Raw genomic sequence first — 19,456 nt, 5'->3', positions numbered from 1 at the left:
CAGGACAAGGAGCCCTCCGGTCCGTCCGGTCCACGTCCACAGGTCTGTGTTTCTGTTTTCAGTGGGAGCGAGTCAAGAGATGAAGCTAACAGCTGTTAGCTGCTAACTCTACTTTTTGTGGTTCACTAAAAAGTCTAAAACCTAACCTGCCTATTTTAGTTCCTGCTGTAGCGCTGTTACATCACTTTATTACATTTTATACAACAGTTAGTTCCGACCGGTCCCAACCGAGCAATTTGATTGGACAAGAGACGTAGCACTGCGACTTTTTACGGACGTTATCACTCCGCTGTTCAGCTGGACAGGAGCTAAGTCAGAGCTACGCTCCCCATACAGGAGCTGCCCCATCTCTCTGCTGCTGCTACAGTTAGAAACCTGAACATTAAAACCAGTAGCTAGCTAGTTTAATGTTTATGTGTTGCCTGGCAACAGCCTTGTCTCCCTTCCAGTTGCAGAACTATTTCTGTTGGCGGAGCCAAATAAATGATTGAATAAACAAACAAATCATAATCTCTTGTAGTTTATTACTGTTCTAAAATGCGCTCGTAGCACTGTTGTATAAAAGCAATATCACACTCGAGGTTGTGCTGTTGTACTGTATATCAGCACGGTGGGATTATCTGACCGAATCACAGCCGTGCTGATATACAGTACAACAGCACTCCCTCTCGTGTGATATTGCTTAATTAAAACATTTTTTCATGCGAGAAAGTAACTGTTTAGACCCCAATGTGCAGTTCCAAACTGTTTAGGAGAAGGCTTCACCCGTGTGAGCAGCGGCTCGTCTGCAGAGCTGCTCAGCCGGCCAACCTCTGTCGTCATCCTGGGGGAGAAAACGATATCACTAATTAAATTTACCCGCAGGTTTTTTAGAGGGTTACCGCCGGCTGGTTAAATTATTTTTGGGAAATAAATGCTGGTCTCATTGATGAAGTCTAACAATTGTAGCCGTCGCATTGTTTGAATGAAAGGTGAAGCTGCATCTGTGTATTAGACAGAAGAAAGGTGCTGCCTTGGTGCTCTGTAGCCTATGTACATAAATTACCAGATTAATCAATTACATTTTCCAACTGTAAACTTGCAGCAACTGCTGAATGTAACTGCAACAGTCCACTGTGAAAATGAAAAATATAATTGCGTAGCCTCTAACACTGGCCAATCATTTGCCATTCTCATCCTCCATCCCCCTCCCTCATGCCCATCTCCTCGTCGTTATCAAGCGGGCGGGATATTCAGTGTTTAGGGTGAGACCAAGCTCGGTGTGTGTGTGTGTGTGTGTGTCTCAGACGTTTGATTGACGGTTGACGGATCCAATATCACTGGCCATAGTGGAATCAAATTCATTTTTCTTTTCTGTGCACCTTGAATGAAGAAGGAAGGAAAACAAATGTCCATCCATCATCCATCATTTATTCATTCTGTCTCTCCCTGTCTGTTGCCATAGAAACAGGACCACACCAAGGTGAAACCACACAGCTGTAATGGGTGTGGGAACGCGTTCAGGACCTCAGTTCATCTGAACGCTCACCGCCGGCGGCGCCAATGTGGACAGACGGCGTACAGGTGCGAGCAGTGCGGCACATCGTGCACCGACTTGTCAGGACTGAAAATTCACCAGCGGATCCACGCCGGAGAGAAGCCGTACAGCTGTGAGCAGTGTGGCGCCGCCTTCACAAGGGCGTACACCCTGAAAATCCACCTGCGCATCCACACCAGAGAGAAGCCGTACAGCTGCGAACAGTGTGGAAAGGCTTTCGCTCGCTTCTCAAATTTAATGACCCACCGGCGCATCCACACTGGAGAGAAACCATACAGCTGTGAGCAGTGTGGGAAGGCGTTCACTCAATCCGGAGCGTTAACAGCCCATCGGCGCGTCCACACCGGAGAAAAGCTCTACAGCTGTGAGCAGTGTGGGAAGGCGTTCGCTACCTCCAAAGAGTTAACGATCCATCAGCGCTTCCATACCGGAGAGAAGCCATACAGCTGCGAGCAGTGCGGAAAGGCCTTCGCTAGCTCCTCAAATTTAATGACCCACCGGCGCATCCACACTGGAGAGAAACCATACAGCTGTGAGCAGTGTGGGAAGGGGTTCAAGAGCTCCGGACAGTTAACGATCCATCGGCGCATCCACACCGGAGAGAAGCCGTACAGCTGCGAGCAGTGTGGGAAGGGGTTCGCCACCTCCGGACATTTAGCAATCCACCAGCGCGGTCACACCGGAGAGAAGCCGTACAGCTGTGAGCAGTGTGGGAAGGGGTTCGCCACCTCCAGAGAGTTAACGATCCATCGGCGCATCCACACTGGAGAGAAGCCGTACAGCTGCGAGCAGTGTGGGAAGGGGTTCACCACCTCCAGAGAGTTAACGATCCATCGGCGCGTCCACACCGGAGAGAAGCCGTACAGCTGCGAGCAGTGTGGGAAGGGGTTCGCCACCTCCAGAGAGTTAACGATCCATCGGCGCATCCACACTGGAGAGAAGCCGTACAGCTGCGAGCAGTGTGGGAAGGGGTTCAAGAGCTCCGGAGAGTTAACGATCCATCAGCGCATCCACACCGGAGAGAAGCCGTACAGCTGCGAACAGTGCGGAAAGGCCTACGCTAGCTCCGGAAATTTAACGGCCCACCGGCGCATCCACACCGGAGAGAAGCCGTACAGCTGCGAACAGTGCGGGAAGGCCTACGCTAGCCGCTCAAATTTAACGGTCCACCGGCGCATCCACACCGGAGAGAAACCATACAGCTGTGAGCAGTGTGGGAAGGCGTTCACTCAATCCGGAGCGTTAATGATCCATCGGCGCGTCCACACCGGCGAAAAGCTCTACAGCTGCGAGCAGTGTGGGAAGGCGTTCACTCAATCCGGAGTGTTAACGATCCATCGGCGTGTCCACACCGGAGAGAAGCCGTACAGCTGCGAGCAGTGTGGGAAGGCGTTCGCTACCTCCAAAGAGTTAACGATCCATCAGCGCGTCCACACCGGAGAGAAGCCGTTCAGCTGCGAGCAGTGTGGGAAGGGGTTTGTTACCTCCGGACATTTAGCAGTCCACCAGCGCATCCACACCGGAGAGAGGCCGTACAGCTGTGAGCAGTGTGGGAAGGCGTTCGCTACCTCCAAAGAGTTAACGATCCATCAGCGCTACCACACCGGAGAGAAGCCGTTCAGCTGCGAGCAGTGTGGGAAGGGGTTCAAGAGCTCCGGGCAGTTAACGACCCATCGGCGCATCCACACCAGAGAGAAGCCGTACAGCTGCGAACAGTGCGGAAAGGCCTACGCTAGCCGCTCAAATTTAACGGTCCACCGGCGCATCCACACCGGAGAGAAGCCGTACAGCTGTGAGCAGTGTGGGAAGGCGTTCACTCAATCCGGAGCGTTAACGATCCATCGGCGCGTCCACACCAGAGAGAGGCCGTAAGTGTGTGGGAAGGCGTTCGCTGACTCCAGTAGGTTAGCAGCCCACCAGCGCATCCACACCGGAGAGAGGCCGTACGTGTGTGGGCAGTGTGGGAAGGGGTTCACTACCTTAGGAAAATTAACGGCCCACCAACGTGTCCACACCAGAGAAAAACCATACGTGTGTGGGCAGTGTGGAAAGGCCTTCAGCCAGTCCAACAACCTGAAGAAACACCAGCAGCTCCACAGCAGCTAGAGGACGGGGCGGTCCGGTCCTACACCCGAGCAACTAACGATTATTTTCCTCATTGATTAGCCTGTTGATATGTAAATGATTCATCAATTTGTTGTTTGGTCAATAAAATGTTTTTAAAAAATGTTGAAAAATGTCAGTGTTTCCCAAACCACCAGATGACGTCCCCAAACCTAACCCTAACCCGCAGGTTTTAAGAGGTTAAATTCTTTTTAGTTGATAAATGTTGTTCTCATTGATGAAATCTAACAATTGTAGCAGTCGCATCAGTTTGTTTGAATGAAAAGTGAAGCTTCATGTGTGTATTGGACAGCAGAGCAGCGCTGCCTGGGGCTCTGTACAGAAATCACCACATTCACATCAATACATTTATGTTTCACAATGAGCTGATCAGTCTGCATTACATTTTCTTTTCTTTTATTAAGTTATATAACATGGCAGCATTTTTAATTTGTCATGATTACGCCACTGTTAACTGCTGCGTTTGCTGTGCGACGTACCGGTATGTGCAAACCTAACTATGCAGTCGCTTACGTTCCCAAACGTAAACTATGCAGTGACGTAGCACTGATGACATTTCTCTGACCCTGTCTGTTGACAGGTCAGGTATTTCTGTTTTTCTTTTCTTTTGGTTTTTTATTTTTTGTTTGGACCTTCCTGTGAAGTGACACAATGGCGAGCCACCCACTTGATGTAGAGTGTAGGGGGGGGGGGTGACCCCCATTCCGAAAATTCCTTCCTTCCTTCCTTCCTAATGTGTTTACTTTTGAAAATTGACCGGATTCTCTCGTGGTTTGACTTCCTGCCCGGCTTGACACAGTTGCGCCGCGGGGACAGCCCCCCCCCTCCCCCTCCAAAGTTTCACCCTGCTGAAAAATAAATGTCCTTGCTCTGTGCTTTGGTTGGGTTTAGGCAATGTAGACAGGAGTTGGTTAAGTTTAGTAAAAAGATCAGGTGTAGCGGCCAAGAAAGTCTCTGCTAATATGCAGCTCCTCCGGGAGTCGAACCCTGGTCTCCCGCGCCAGAGGTGGATTCCCTAACCACTGTGCTACGAAAGCATTCACTGCAATGCGTGAACCCAGTGCATTAAACCTTTTAATGGTGGACTTTTTTCAGGTTCGGAAAGGCACACCTTTTCCATAAATAATTAAGGGCCGGCATTCCGACATATTAAAGTAAATGTTCGGCATGGCGGCCCTTCACAATGGCACCCTGGAACCAGAGTGAAGTGAACCCCAGATACCCCGTGGTCACTGGACAGGTCCTGCTACACTCTCTGGTGTGGTAGGCTCAGCATCTGAAACACCCTCACACTCAGCCCTGTCACACAATTCCCCTTACACTTAATTTACGCAGACTACATTTTCTCCATCCCTGGAACACTGGACTGCATACGCATGGCAAGTTGTTCAAACCAGTTGTTGTATTGACTCCACCTGACACACTTTAATCTAATCCAACTTTCCACCAGTTTAAAAACAGTGAAACACTGTTTATGGCCTGACACTGCTTATTTAAGTCATCCAACACAGTAGAAATGATTCAATAACGTTATTGATACTATTTGATGATGTATTATCTTTAAAAATAAATAAATAACTAAAAGATAATGTTATTGATTCACCAGAGCTCCATTGTACACCAGGATAACCTCCTATATTCTCACATTCTGTGACATAAACTGTAAACTGTTTTCTTGTCTGTAACAACATCTCTGTCCCGTCTGTCCGTCCTGGGTGGTCCCTGGGTCCCTCCTCTGTTGCTCACCCTGAGCTTTCTCCTGGTTTTCCCTGTTAAAAGGGTTTTCCATGGAGTTTTTCCTCAGTCGATGTGAGGGTCTAAGGACAGAGGATGTTGTTATGATGGGATGTAAAGCCCTTTGAGACAAACTGGTGGTAAAAACGGGCTATACTAATAAAATTGCCTTGTCTTAGATCCATGTTAGACACTGGTATCAACCGGTATCAACACGTTTTAATGTTGTAAACACGAACCAACGACAGAAACGAACCGTCCACAGAACGCTTCACTTTAAGGCGGTTGCCAGGATACAGTCTATCGTTGACACTGAGCTTTTCCTGCAGGTGTGTGACAGTCAGTGTTGGGTAGTAACGCGTTATTAGTAACGCCGTTACTTTTTTCAGTAACTAATAACGTAACGCGTTGTTTTTTTAAAATCAGTAACTCCGTTACCGTTACCAGACGCTGCGTTACTCCGTTCCTTTCGGCGAGGTTTTACAGCGGCACACAGTTCCCATAACATTTTTGCGATCAATAAAGTTTCATTGAATTGAAAGACAGAGCACACTGGCACTGTGTGACTGTGAAAAACAAACCACTCGGTGCCCTCTAGCGTCCCACACGTAATCAAACAAGCTCCATGAAGAGGACTGGACCGGTCAGGGCAGGGCTGGGCACGGCATGACGGCGAGCGAAGGTAACTTTGCTAACGCAGCATCCGAGATCGAAGCTGTGTGTCAGTTCAGGCTGCAGCCCCTGAACTGGGACACAGCTCCAGAGTCACAGCGAGACACACCAGCACCCACTCCACCGAGCAGCAGCGGTTAGAGTCCGACAGACGGACTCCAATTATGACACCTGAAACGGTAAACACAGCTGATCGATCGGAAAAAATTACCACTTGAGTGAATTTACTTTCCGTCACAGAAAACAGGTTCTTGAATGTAACTCGGTCAAGACGTATCCTCAAGATTTTTTTGCACTTCTGTTGGGTCAAAGCTGCTGTATTTGCTCATCATGCAGCATGATGATGATGGTAACATTTTACAGATAAAAACAGATGTTTTTTCATCAGCATCAGTACAGAACTGAAATGAGGTTAGAGGGGAATTCAATCAACCTTTATTTAATGGGAGCATTGGAAAAAAACGTTTTAAAGTAACGAAAAAAGTTACTTTCTTAGTAACGCATTACTTTTTGGTTTAAGTAACTGAGTTACTGAGTTACTTTTTTAATGGAGTAACTAGTAACTGTAACTAGTTACTATTTTTCAGTAACTAGCACAACACTGGTGACAGTAAAACACAGATAGGGGAGCGTGCCTATGTTCCCACAGTCCTATGTTCCCTCCTATGTTCCCTCTGGACTCTCTCTACCTGTCTAGCCTCTACCTGGTCTTTTTACTAAACTTAACCAACTCCTTTCTTCATTGCCTAAACCCAACCAATGGTGGGACCAAAGGGCTGAGGGAACATAGGGCCTAATTTTCAGTGACAACAAAAGTTAGAAATGAGGGAACATAGGGCTGAGGGAACATAGGGCTGTGGGAACATAGGAATGACCCCGATAGATAGACAGACAGACAGACAGACAGATATCACCCCCCTGACCTCGGGGTGTCAGGGAGAGTCACGATGGCCTCTGCCGCCAGGTCAGTAGCTGTATGTAAACACAAAGAGGCAGAAAGACATGGGCTTCTGTTTAGCAGGACTGCAGGATTTATTCAATCTGCAGGATCTGCCTCTAAGGGGTTTTGTGTTCCTTTCGGGCGCAAGGCGCCCTCTACTGACATAAGAAAGTATCGCGCTAACACCAAAAACAACAGTACAATGAAATGAGCACTGAAATACCATTTGCTGCCACAATAAAATTAAATAAAAACATATTTATAGGGGTGTCTAGTTTTCTTTTCTTTTTTTTGTTAAACCCTTTCTAACACAATTCTTAATGCACTCAGTAGGCTACCTTTCAACACATAATGAACTGCACAACCACTTAAATGACAATATCAGTGCTTATAGAAAGATGATCATGTGTCTGTCTGATCAGCTCTGTCTTGACCTTAACCCTCTATGGTAGCTGCATCATGATGCCAGTGGGGAAAAAATGTTTGGAGCGTTTTTATGTCTCAAAATAGACTAAATAAACATAATCTAAAGACATTTTTAAAAATTATTTATTTTTGGAAGTTTTGGGGATTTGTTGACTGTAGGCAACATTGTACTATTACGGTTCATCATCTACTGTATTAGAAACAGCAGTCTCTGTAGACTTTACCCTTCACTGGCTTCATCCTCATCCAAATTCTCACTCTCATCTTCCTCATCATCGTCATAACAGCCTGATGTTTACTTTACTGCATCCAAAATCAAATTTATTAAGGATAAAAAACAAAATTATGATGAATTATATGTTTTTGAACATATTTACACCTGAACACACACTACCATAGTCTCATAATGCAATATTGATTCCATAATGGTCCACTGTCGCCTCAAGGCAACATTGCAATTTTCTATAATGGTACGTTGTTGCTTTGGGGCAACAGGTGCATTTTAACAAGTTTCCATTATTTAATAAGTAAATAAATTGCATGGAACTATTAAAAATTAAACTTTACTAATCTATTAGTGTAAATATATTTTTTTCCAGATGAAAAGGGGCCAGGAAGTTACTGTATGTTTTCAGACCGTTTTAGTGGAGCAAAATGGCAAACCTGTTTCCTTTGAAAAAGTCTGCAAAAAAGGGTTTCAGTGGCTTCTTGAAAGTCATGTGATAAATTAAAGCATTGTTATTGGTTCTCTAAGGTCTCCTCTCTTTTTTAAAGTATTACAGCATTGAATGGGATGAATTGTGGAGATGTGACAGGCCAGAAAGTGGTATGTTGCCTGAGGGCAACATGGTACCATAGAGGGTTAAGATCGTGGGTTTGATTCCCATGTTGACAGAGATGGCAAAACTGGCAGTAGCCCCGTGGGCCTTTCAAAAATTCCCCAGAGGAAATTTTCTAGTAACCTTTATTGTTACAATAAATGGGAACATCACCCAAGAAACCAATTTTGCACAACTGTATTTTTTCTTCTGGAATCGAGTAGCCTACTTTAAATTACACATGTTCTACACATTCTAGACCTTGTCCTTATGTTTTGTTACAAATATTGTTTTATTTTATGATATTGTATTTGTTATTTATATGGGAATTAAATATATTGCCATGGCTTATCATTTTAATTTACTACTTCATTTCTACCTAGGCCTATCTTCAATTCTGTGAGATGTTTCCTCTCATCACAGAAAGCTGAGCAGTTCATGCTCATTTTCTAATCCATTCATAGTCAAAGAAGTGGTGGGGGATGCTTGGGGGTGGTAATGTTCTGGAGCAGGTGTGAATGTTCAGAGTGTAGGGTGTGGTGGTAAGTTGGGGGCGCATGCATACCTACCTTTTAGGATGCTAATCACAGTAATAGGTTAGCCAGACAGTGTTGTGTGACTGGTGAAATGTATGAATGTGTAAACACTTTATATTTTACTAAATTCCCCTACCACCCCAACTTTTCCTGCAGGTAATCTACAAGCTAATAAGCATGTGTAGGATTTATACATAGGTAAACATTTGTTTCACATTTATTTTTTCCATTTCAGAAGGACAGATCCTTGATACAGTGTGCTGGACGTGAGTGTTATCATCCAAAATGGATAATGTGATGTGGACATGATGTTAGATGACACTGATGCAAGTGATGCAGAGTCAAGTGACAATACCTGTGGACAAGTGGACAAGTTAACCAACCAAGGCAAGGCAAGGCAAGGCATCTTTATTTATATAGCGCATTTCATACCAAGGCAACTCAATGTGCTTTACATAAAGACAAAACATTAAAAAAAAGAAGCATAAGACAGAATAAAAACAAACAAAACACTGAAAACAGAGTTAAAAGCAAGAGCAAATAAAAATAAAATAGATAAAGTTTTAAGTTCTCAGCTATAAGCACATGAAAAGAGAAATGTTTTTAACCTGGATTTAAAAGTGCTGACAGTTGGGGCTGATCTCAGGTCTGCTATTTGTTCCAGTTGTTGCAGCATAGCAGCTAAATGCTGCTTCACTATGTCTGGTCTGAACTCTGAGCTCCACTATCTGACCTGAGTCAGTAGATCTCAGAGCTCTACTGGGTTTAGACTCTACTAACATGTCATTCATGTATTCTGGACCTAAACCAGTGATTTGTAAAAAACAACAAGCTGGACAAAGACACAACATTCTTTATACAACTGGTAGTACTTATGGCCAAATTTCATATCCACAAAAAAGAATGGACAGAATCAAAACCCAGCCTGGATCATTTCACACAAGAAATTCTACAATATGCAACTACAATAAAAGACATTAAAAATAAAAAAGCTATGAAAACGAACTGTATTTTTGAAAGATTTAACATAGCCCCTCTTTAAGAACTTTTTACTAGGTAAATGGATTCTTCCAAATCTGAAAATGTTTATTTGTATTTATTTATTTATTTAATTTTTATTTGTAATGTCATTATTTGTATTGTTTTGTCATTTTTGTTTCCTTTTACATTATCCCCCTGTCTGCTTTGTCCACCTCTATCTCTCTGTATAATGCATAATGCTATGTTATGTGTTTAGATAATTATGTTATGCTTACAATAAAGCACAAAAGAAAAAAAAAATTCAGTGATTTGTAGACCAGTAGCAGGCACTTATTGCCCAGTCAATGTGGACATTGAGTCCTGACCGAAAAAACACACCATGCTCGCGAGAATACAAAGGAAAACAGATGGCCCTCTCCTCAGCTCCAGACTCACTCGTCTTCCAGTGACGACGCTCTGGCCAATCAGGGGAAGGCAGTCGGCTGATGTCACGTTTAGGGCTGGGGCGTTACCAAAGAAGTAGCAGGTAGCAGGTGGGAGGGGCTGGAGGAGGAGAAGAGGATAAAACCGAGTAGAGCCGTGCTGTACCGTACTGAGCCAGTGGAACGGCACCATGAGGAGGTCCCGTCTGACCAGGACCAGGATGAAGGAGGAGAACCTGGACCGGGAAATTAGCAACCTGGATCAGAACACGACCGGCATTAAGGAGGAGAACCAGCACCAGGACTACAACATAGTAAAGGAGGAGAACCAGGACCAGACTGGGACTACGGGGGAGGAGCAGCACGCGGTCCACCAGGACAAGGAGCCCTCCGGTCCGTCCGGTCCACGTCCACAGGTCTGTGTTTCTGTTTTCAGTGGGAGCGAGTCAAGAGATGAAGCTAACAGCTGTTAGCTGCTAACTCTACTTTTTGTGGTTCACTAAAATGTCTAAAACCTAACCTGCCTACTTTAGTTCCTGCTGTAGCGCTGTTACATCACTTTATTACATTTTATACAACAGTTAGTTCCGACCGGTCCCAGCCGAGCAATTTGATTGGACAAGAGACGTAGCACTGCGACTTTTTACGGACGTTATCACTCCGCTGTTCAGCTGGACAGGAGCTAAGTCAGAGCCAGGCTCCCCATACAGGAGCTGCCCCATCTCTCTGCTGCTACTACAGTTAGAAACGGACCTGAACATTAAAACCTGGACCTGACCTGGTCCGTCTAATTGGAGATAAATCTCTACTAAACCCGGCTGGAAAAAAATCGCCGCGGGGGCAACTACGTTTTGACGGCGATGTGTTTTGATATTAGCGTTAGCTGTTGTTAGCCACGTAGCTCAGCTACTTAGCTTCAACTGTGTTTATATCGATTAGCCTACATAGCAGATAAACAGATGTAATACGGTATCGATAACGTCTCTGTGTCTTCACGCTGGTCCTGTTGCTGCGGTGCTAATCAGACATGGGCTCAGAACCAGAACCAGCACTGGAAGCAGCTCAGTGGAAAAGCTGGTAGCTAGTAGCAAGCTAGTTTAATGTTTATGTGTTGCCTGGCAACAGCCTCGTCTCCCTTCCAGTTGCAGAACTATTTCTGTTGGCGGAGCCAAATAAATGAATAAACAAACAAATCATAATCTCTTGTAGTTTGTTACTGTTCTAAAATGCGCTCGTAGCACTGTTGTATAAAAGCAATATCACACTGGAGGTCGTGCTGTTGTACCGTATATCAGCACGGTGGGATTATCTGCGGCTAATTAAATTTCCCCGCAGGTTTTTTAGAGGGTTACCGCCGGCCGGCTTTTTGGGAGATAAATGCTGGTCTCATTGATGAAGTCTAACAATTGTGGCCGCCGCATTGTTTGAACGAAATGTGAAGCTGTATTAGACAGAAGAAAGGGGCTGCCTTGGTGGTCTGTAGCCTACGTACATAAATTACCACATTAATCACAACAGTCCACTGTGAAAATGAAAAATATAATTGCGTAGCCTCTAACACTGGCCAATCATTCGCCATTCTCATCCTCCATCCCCCTCCCTCATGCCCATCTCATCATTATCAAGCGGGCGGGATATTCAGTGTTTGGGGTGAGACCAAGCTCGGTGTGTGTGTCTGTGTGTCTCAGACGTTTGATTGATGGATGACGGATCCAATATCACTGGCCATAGTGGAATCAAATTCATTTTTCTTTTCTGTGCACCTTGAATGAAGGAAAACAAATGTCCATCCATCATCCATCATTGATTCATTCTCTCTCTCCCTGTCTGTTGCCATAGAAACAGGACCACACCAAGGTGAAACCACACAGCTGTAACGGGTGTGGGAACGCGTTCAGGACCTCAGTTCATCTGAACGCTCACCGCCGGCAGCGCCAATGTGGACAGACGGCGTACAGGTGCGAGCAGTGCGGCACATCGTGCACCGACTTGTCAGGACTGAAAATTCACCAGCGGATCCACACCGGAGAGAAGCCGTACAGCTGTGAGCAGTGTGGCGCCGCCTTCACAAGGGCGTACACCCTGAAAATTCACCAGCGGATCCACACCGGAGAGAAGCCGTACAGCTGTGAGCAGTGTGGGAAGGCGTTCGCTACCTCCAGACATTTAGCAGTCCACCGGCGCGTCCACACCGGAGAGAAGCCATACAGCTGCGAGCAGTGCGGAAAGGGGTTCGCTAGCTCCTCAAATTTAATGACCCACCGGCGCATCCACACTGGAGAGAAACCATACAGCTGTGAGCAGTGTGGGAAGGGGTTCACTCAACCCGGAGCGTTAACGATCCATCGGCGCGTCCACACCGGCGAAAAGCTCTACAGCTGCGAGCAGTGTGGGAAGGCGTTCACTCAATCCGGAGTGTTAACGATCCATCGGCGTGTCCACACCGGAGAGAAGCCGTACAGCTGTGAGCAGTGTGGGAAGGCGTTCGCTACCTCCAAAGAGTTAACGATCCATCAGCGCGTCCACACCGGAGAGAAGCCGTTCAGCTGCGAGCAGTGTGGGAAGGGGTTTGTTACCTCCGGACATTTAGCAGTCCACCAGCGCATCCACACCGGAGAGAAGCCGTACAGCTGTGAGCAGTGTGGGAAGGCGTTCGCTACCTCCAAAGAGTTAACGATCCATCAGCGCTACCACACCGGAGAGAAGCCGTACAGCTGCGAGCAGTGTGGGAAGGGCTTTGTTGTCTCCGGACATTTAACGGCCCATCGGCGTGTCCACACTGGAGAGAAGCCGTTCAGCTGCGAGCAGTGTGGGAAGGGGTTCAAGAGCTCCGGGCAGTTAACGATCCATCGGCGCATCCACACTGGAGAGAAGCCGTACAGCTGCGAACAGTGCGGAAAGGCCTACGCTTGCTCCTCAAATTTAACGGTCCACCGGCGCATCCACACCGGAGAGAAACCATACAGCTGTGAGCAGTGTGGGAAGGCGTTCACTCAATCCGGAGCGTTAACGATCCATCGGCGCGTCCACACCAGAGAGAAGCCGTAAGTGTGTGGGAAGGCGTTCGCTGACTCCAGTAGGTTAGCAGCCCACCAGCGCATCCACACCGGAGAGAGGCCGTACGTGTGTGGGCAGTGTGGGAAGGCGTTCACTACCTTAGGAAAATTAACGGCCCACCAACGTGTCCACACCAGAGAAAAACCATATGTGTGTGGGCAGTGTGGAAAGGCCTTCAGCCAGTCCAACAACCTGGAGAAACACCAGCAGCTCCACAGCAGCTAGAGGACGGGACGGGACGGTCCTACACCTGAGCAACTAACGATTATTTTCATCCTCGATTAGCCTGTTGATATGTAAATGATTAATTGATTTGTTGTTTGGTCAATAAAATGTTTTTAAAAAATGTTGAAAAATGTCAGTGTTTCCCAAACCACCAGATGACGTCCCCAAACCTAACCCTAACCCGCAGGTTTTAAGAGGTTTACCGCCGGCTGGTTAAATTCTTTATAGGAGATAAATGTTGGTCTCATTGATGAAATCTAACAATTGTAGCAGTCACATTAGTTTGTTTGAATGAAAAGTGAAGCTTCATGTGTGTATTGGACAGCAGAGCAGCGCTGCCTGGGGCTCTGTACAGAAATCACCACATTCACATCAATAAATTATGTTTCACAATGAGCTGATCAGTCTGCATTACATTTTCTTTTCTTTTATTAAGTTCTATAACATGGCAGCATTTTTAATTTGTCATGATTACGCAACCGTTAACTGCTGCGTTTGCTGTGCGACGTACCGGAATGTGCAAACCTAACTATGCAGTCGCTTACGTTCCCAAACGTAAACTATGCAGTGACGTAGCACTGATGACATTTCTCTGACCCTGTCTGTTGACAGGTCAGGTGTTTTTGTTTTTCTGTTCTTTTGGTTTTTTATTTTTTGTTTGGACCTTCCTGTGAAGTGACACAATGGCGAGCCACCCACTTGATGTAGAGTGTAGGGGGGGGGCGACCCCCATTCCAAAAATTCCTTCCTTCCTTCCTTCCTAATGTGTTTTATTTTGAAAATTGACCGGATTCTCTCGTGGTTTGACTTCCTGCCCGGCTTGACACGATCGCGCCGCGGGGACAGCCCCCCCCCCCTCCAAAGTTTCACCCAGGTGCGAGTCTGATGCAGCCGCGGTGCTCCTGCTGAAAAATACATGTCCTTGCTCTGTGCTTTGGTTGGGTTTAGGCAATGTAGACAGGAGTTGGTTTAGTTTAGTAAAAAGATCAGGTGTAGCGGCCAAGAAAGTCTCTGCTAATATGCAGCTCCTCCGGGTGTCAAACACTGATTTCCCGCGCTAGAGGCGGATGCTCTCACCACTGTGCTACGAAAGCATTCACTGCAATGTGTACACCCAGTGTGTTAAACCTTTAAATGGCGGACTTTTTTCAGGTTCAGAAAGGCACCCCTTTTCCATAAATAATTAAGGGCCGGCATTCCGACATATTAAAGTAAATGTTCGGCATGGCGGCCCTTCGCAATGGCACCCTGGAACCAGAGTGAAGTGAACCCCAGATACCCCGTGGTCACTGGACAGGTCCTGCTACACTCTCTGGTGTGGTAGGCTCAGCATCTGAAACACCCTCACACTCAGCCCTTTCACACAATTCCCCTTACACTTAATTTCCGCAGGCTACATTTTCTCCATCCCTGGAACACTGGACTGCATACGCATTGCTGTTGTGGAGGATAATCTTCTAGTGATAGTTTATTTTTTTCCTTTGGTTTATTAGGGCCACGGGCCATCGCACCGGGCACTGATCCCTACAGCTATGAAATAACACTACATTAAGAAAAAACTTTAACCCGCGGAGTGGCCCTTTTTTTCAAAATGGCCTGTGTGGTTTTTGGTCATTTTCTCCAAAACCACCGGCCCGATTTCAACCATACCTTCTGCGTTGGACTCCCTTCGGACCCCCTGATGATATATCCGAGTTTGGAGAAATTTTAATTTTTGGTCAAAAAAAAAAAAAGTAACCCGCGGAGTGGTCTCCTTTTTCAAAATGGCCTGTGTGGTTTTTGGTCATTTTCTCCAAAACCACCGGCCCGATTTCAACCAAACCTTCTGCGTTGGACTCCCCTCGGACCCCCAGATGATATATCCGAGTTTGGAGAAATTTTAATTTTTGGTCAAAAAAAAAAAACGTAAGCCGCGCGCCTGTCGTCTTTTTAAAATCGCTTGTTTGGTTTTTGGTCATTTTCTCCAAAACCACCGGCCCGATTTCAACCAGACCTTCTGCGTTGGACTCCCCTCGGACCCCCAGATGATATATCCAAGTTTGGAGAAATTTTAATTTTTGGTCAAAAAAAAAAAAGTAACCCGCGGAGTGGCCTCCTTTTTCAAAATGGCCTGTGTGGTTTTTGGTCATTTTCTCCAAAACCACCGGCCTGATTTCAACCAAACATTCTGCGTTGGACTCCCCTCGGACCCCCAGATGATATATCCGAGTTTGGAGAAATTTTAATTTTTGGTCAAAAAAAAAAAAAGTTTGGTCAAAAAAAAAAAGTAACCCGCGGAGTGGCCTCCTTTTTCAAAATGGCCTGTGTGGTTTTTGGTCATTTTCTCCAAAACCACCGGCCCGATTTCAACCAAACCTTCTGCGTTGGACTCCCCTCGGACCCCCTGATGATATATCCGAGTTTGGAGAAATTTTAATTTTTGGTCAAAAAAAAAAAAAGTAACCCGCGGAGTGGCCTCCTTTTTCAAAGTGGCCTGTGTGGTTTTTGGTCATTTTCTCCAAAACCACCGGCCCGATTTCAACCAAACCTTCTGCGTTGGACTAGAGAGAACACATCTTAGCCCATTTTAGCTTCTCTCCACTGGCTTCCTGTAGGATTTAGAAAAGACTTCAAAATCTTTCTGCTGACTTATAAGGCTCTTAATGATAAAGCTCCATCCTATCTGAAAGAACTAATCATTCCTTACTGTCCTACCAGAGCACTCCGCTCCCAGAACGCAGGTCTGTTAGTGACTCCCAGTATCTCTAAAAACAGACTGGGAGGTAGAGCATTCAGTTACCGGTCTTCTATACTGTGGAACCAGCTCTCTCCATGGGTCAAAGAGGCAGACACTCTAACTACATTTAAGTCTAGACTTAAGACCTTCCTTTATGACAGGGCTTTTAGTTAGGGCTGGTTCAGGTAGCTCTGAACCATTTTATAGCTACACTGCTATTGATAGCTTTCATGTGACGTCACGGCCCGTATGGAACGCCCTCCTGGCGGTCAAAACAATCCACTTCCCCGCTGTCCGCGGCTTAGGACAAGGCAGAAAAACACACACTGCTCCCCGCTGCTTCAAAAATACCGGTGTTATGGCCCAACTGTTGTCTGATTTAACTGGTTACCGTACCGAACAACAGCTGTGCTGCACTTCCGTCCGCAGATTTGTCACAAATTCACAAATCAAGCCACAGTTCACATGTTACTGCAGCCAATATGCGTCTGTGAGTGAGCTTATTCCTCCATACGGACAGTCAGCGCCACACTACTCTCACTCTGCACAACACTGCAGTGCACACTATGACAAAGCCTGTCATGTTAAAGTTATGAACTAATGGAAAAAACTCTGAAAATACGCTAAACAATACCGGTCATCGTCCTCGCCACGCCACGGTCGGTCCCGACCCCCGTTACCGTCTCGCTGCCGCCGCCGGTCCTGCTGCTATCGGACCGCCGTCATCGTTGCCGTCGGTAGCGGTGCGTAGCAAAGCTCCGGGGGGTAAAGGGGGGGGAAGCTGGTCACCGTGCAGCCCAGCTAAGGGCTCTGGTTTGTGGGTGAGAGGAGCAGGGAGCCTGGGCTCAGTGGGCTGGAGCTCAGACTGTGGAGCTCAGCGGAGCTGCGGTACCAGGACGGTGTTCCCGTACAGGAAAGTTATAGGTACATTTCTACCACTTCAATGAGTTCAGAAACATTATTTTAAGATCAAAAAACTACAAAATGGGGCTTTTAATCAGAAACCAGTTGAGCCATAACACCGGAGGTATTGGTTGCAAGCGGTGGAGGATGATGGATTCTCCACCAGGTAAACGTAAACATCGCCCAACTCGAGCTTCGGCAGGGAACTGGTCATCTTAAACAGCTCGTATACAGCAGCTGGTGTTGAATATGGGTCACAAGTGCCCAAAACTTCAAAGTTGTTTTTATATCTTTCTTTCTCGGCTGCTGGCAGATGATTTAAGTCATTACTCGGTTGTTTGTCCATAGAAAGTCCGTTGCGCTGCCATTTTGGAATGTTGCTTTTGACCGCCAGGTCCCTGGGAAGTGACGTCACTGAAAGCTATCAATAGGCTTAGACTGCTGGGGACACATCTGGTCACACAGAGCCAGGGCCGCCCCTGCCTACACGCAGATCACGCACAGTGCGTAGGGCCCCGCGATCCAATAGGGGCCCCGTTTTGCACAAAGGATGCGCATATGCACAGCCGTCGTGCGCGCTACTAGATCAGCTGTCAGCGCGAGGCAGGAGAAGAGGGAGAAGAGACCCTTTTTTTTGTAATCTGACACCGCACGCGCCGTCACGCGTCGATCTGACCAATCACTGGTCAGATGCTGCAGGCACTTGTCAAGCAGCTGCAGGTGAAGACGTGATCATAGCTTCGAAAAGAACGAGTCAGGCGCGAGCAAGAGGGGAAAAAACCAAAACAAGAGGAAACTCGTGCTTCTCTCGAAGGTGGGCATTTGTTGAAGTTAGTGCTGGGCTGGGTTAATGTCCGTTAACGCTGCTAATGGTGTTAAAGCCAGCACTAGTAAAAATGTAAAACTTTGTGGCATAAGCAAGCACTAAACCTCCATGCTCAGCACAGCTGCTGCTGCAGGTAGGAGGAGAGATGCTGCTAGCCTCCATGTGGACTGTGGTCTGGAGATGAAAGTTATTTTCCAGCGGCCCTTACCATTTATTAAATGTCTTGTTAACACCTTTGTCTATATGCATTCACCTCTGTTGAAAGGCAGTGGTAAATTTATCAGTTGTTGGTCATATTTTCGGCTAAACTTTATAATCTATTTTATCTCCACACAAGGATCTGTTGGTGAATTTAATCTATGACAGGCAGCTTTGGAGGAGATATTAGAGATACATATTGATAGAAATGAGTGTATTTGATACTTTGGTTGACAGAAGGAACTGAATTTGAATGTAGCTACATTTTGAAATATCAGTCTCTTTGGTGCTGAATTAGTATGTTTTATTAGGATTGTAGTTGTAGCCTATATAATAATAATAATAATAATAATGATGATAATAATGACAATAATAGTAATAATAGATAGTGATAGCAATTGTTTTTTTTAAATTAATATTAGTATAAGTATATAACTGCTAAACTGCCAGTATTAGTGGTTGTAGTTTGCATTAGTAATCGATTATAGGAGGGCCCGACAAAATTTTTTCGCTTAGGGCCCCATTTTGGTCAGGGACGGCCCTGCACAGAGCCCTCTCCTCTCCCCTCCTCTCCTCTCCTCTCCCCTCCCCTCCCCTCCCCTCCCCTCCCCTCCCCTCCCCTCCTCTCCTTTCCCCTCCTCTCCTCCTCTCCTCTCCCCTCCTCTCCTCTCCTCTCCTCTCCTCTCCTCTCCTCTCCTCTCCTCTCCTCTCCTCTCCTCTCCTCTCCCCTCCTCTCCTCTCCCCTCCTCTCCTCTCCTCTCCTCTCCTCTCCTCTCCTCTCCTCTCCTCTCCTCCTCTCCTCTCCTCTCCCCTCCTCTCCTCTCCTCTCCTCTCCTCTCCTCTCCTCTCCCCTCCTCCCTCGCGAAAAACTGCACAGAATTTTTGCATTAAAATCAATGGGACGGGCGGGAAAAAAAGAGCGAAAAAGACCAGTCATTGGAGTTTAACAAACGTCTACTGCTCAGGCATACTTTCACCTAGAGACTCCATTTAAACTTTAAACAGTAGACACAAGTCTTGTGTATTGGCGTATTACTCCACGTTTTGATAGGTCATATAGTTTTTGATCAATCCATGATCAATGACCATGATCATTTTTGGAGAAATTATGAGATTATAATGGGTGTGTATTGCACGGAATGTTCGTGTCAGAGTGCGTGACATCATCGGTTAGAGTGGGAGAGATGCCAGAAAAACTCCTGATTTTTTCTCTTTCCAAACTCCAAACGGCCACAATTTACACTCTACACACATCATTTCCGCCACGTTTGTAGACGAGCTCATCCTCGATCTCTTAATCTGCTCAAAATATCAGAGTGACTTACAGAATTTAAACTCTGA

The 19,456-nt window shown here is 46.3% G+C and overlaps 1 protein-coding gene across 1 annotated transcript in view; it reads left to right on the top strand.

The window, feature by feature from the left end:
- The first annotated feature begins 2,011 nt into the window (after positions 1-2,011).
- The window catches only part of LOC146980516 (uncharacterized), a 528,771-nt gene continuing 511,326 nt past the window's right edge, over positions 2,012-19,456 (top strand). The window contains 2 exon segments of the mRNA XM_085787979.1: positions 2,012-3,360; positions 12,182-13,238. Of these exon segments, the coding sequence (XP_085644105.1) occupies positions 2,027-3,360; positions 12,182-13,238 (2,391 nt within the window). The 5' untranslated portion in view covers positions 2,012-2,026.

This window comes from Trachurus japonicus, chromosome 9, assembly GCF_045865225.1.
Source record: "Trachurus japonicus isolate A0001 chromosome 9, Traja_1.0".
NCBI classification, from domain to species: domain Eukaryota; kingdom Metazoa; phylum Chordata; class Actinopteri; order Carangiformes; family Carangidae; genus Trachurus; species Trachurus japonicus.
The sequence above is the reverse complement of the archived record's forward strand: the minus strand, read 5'-3'. Positions and strand labels throughout refer to the sequence as shown.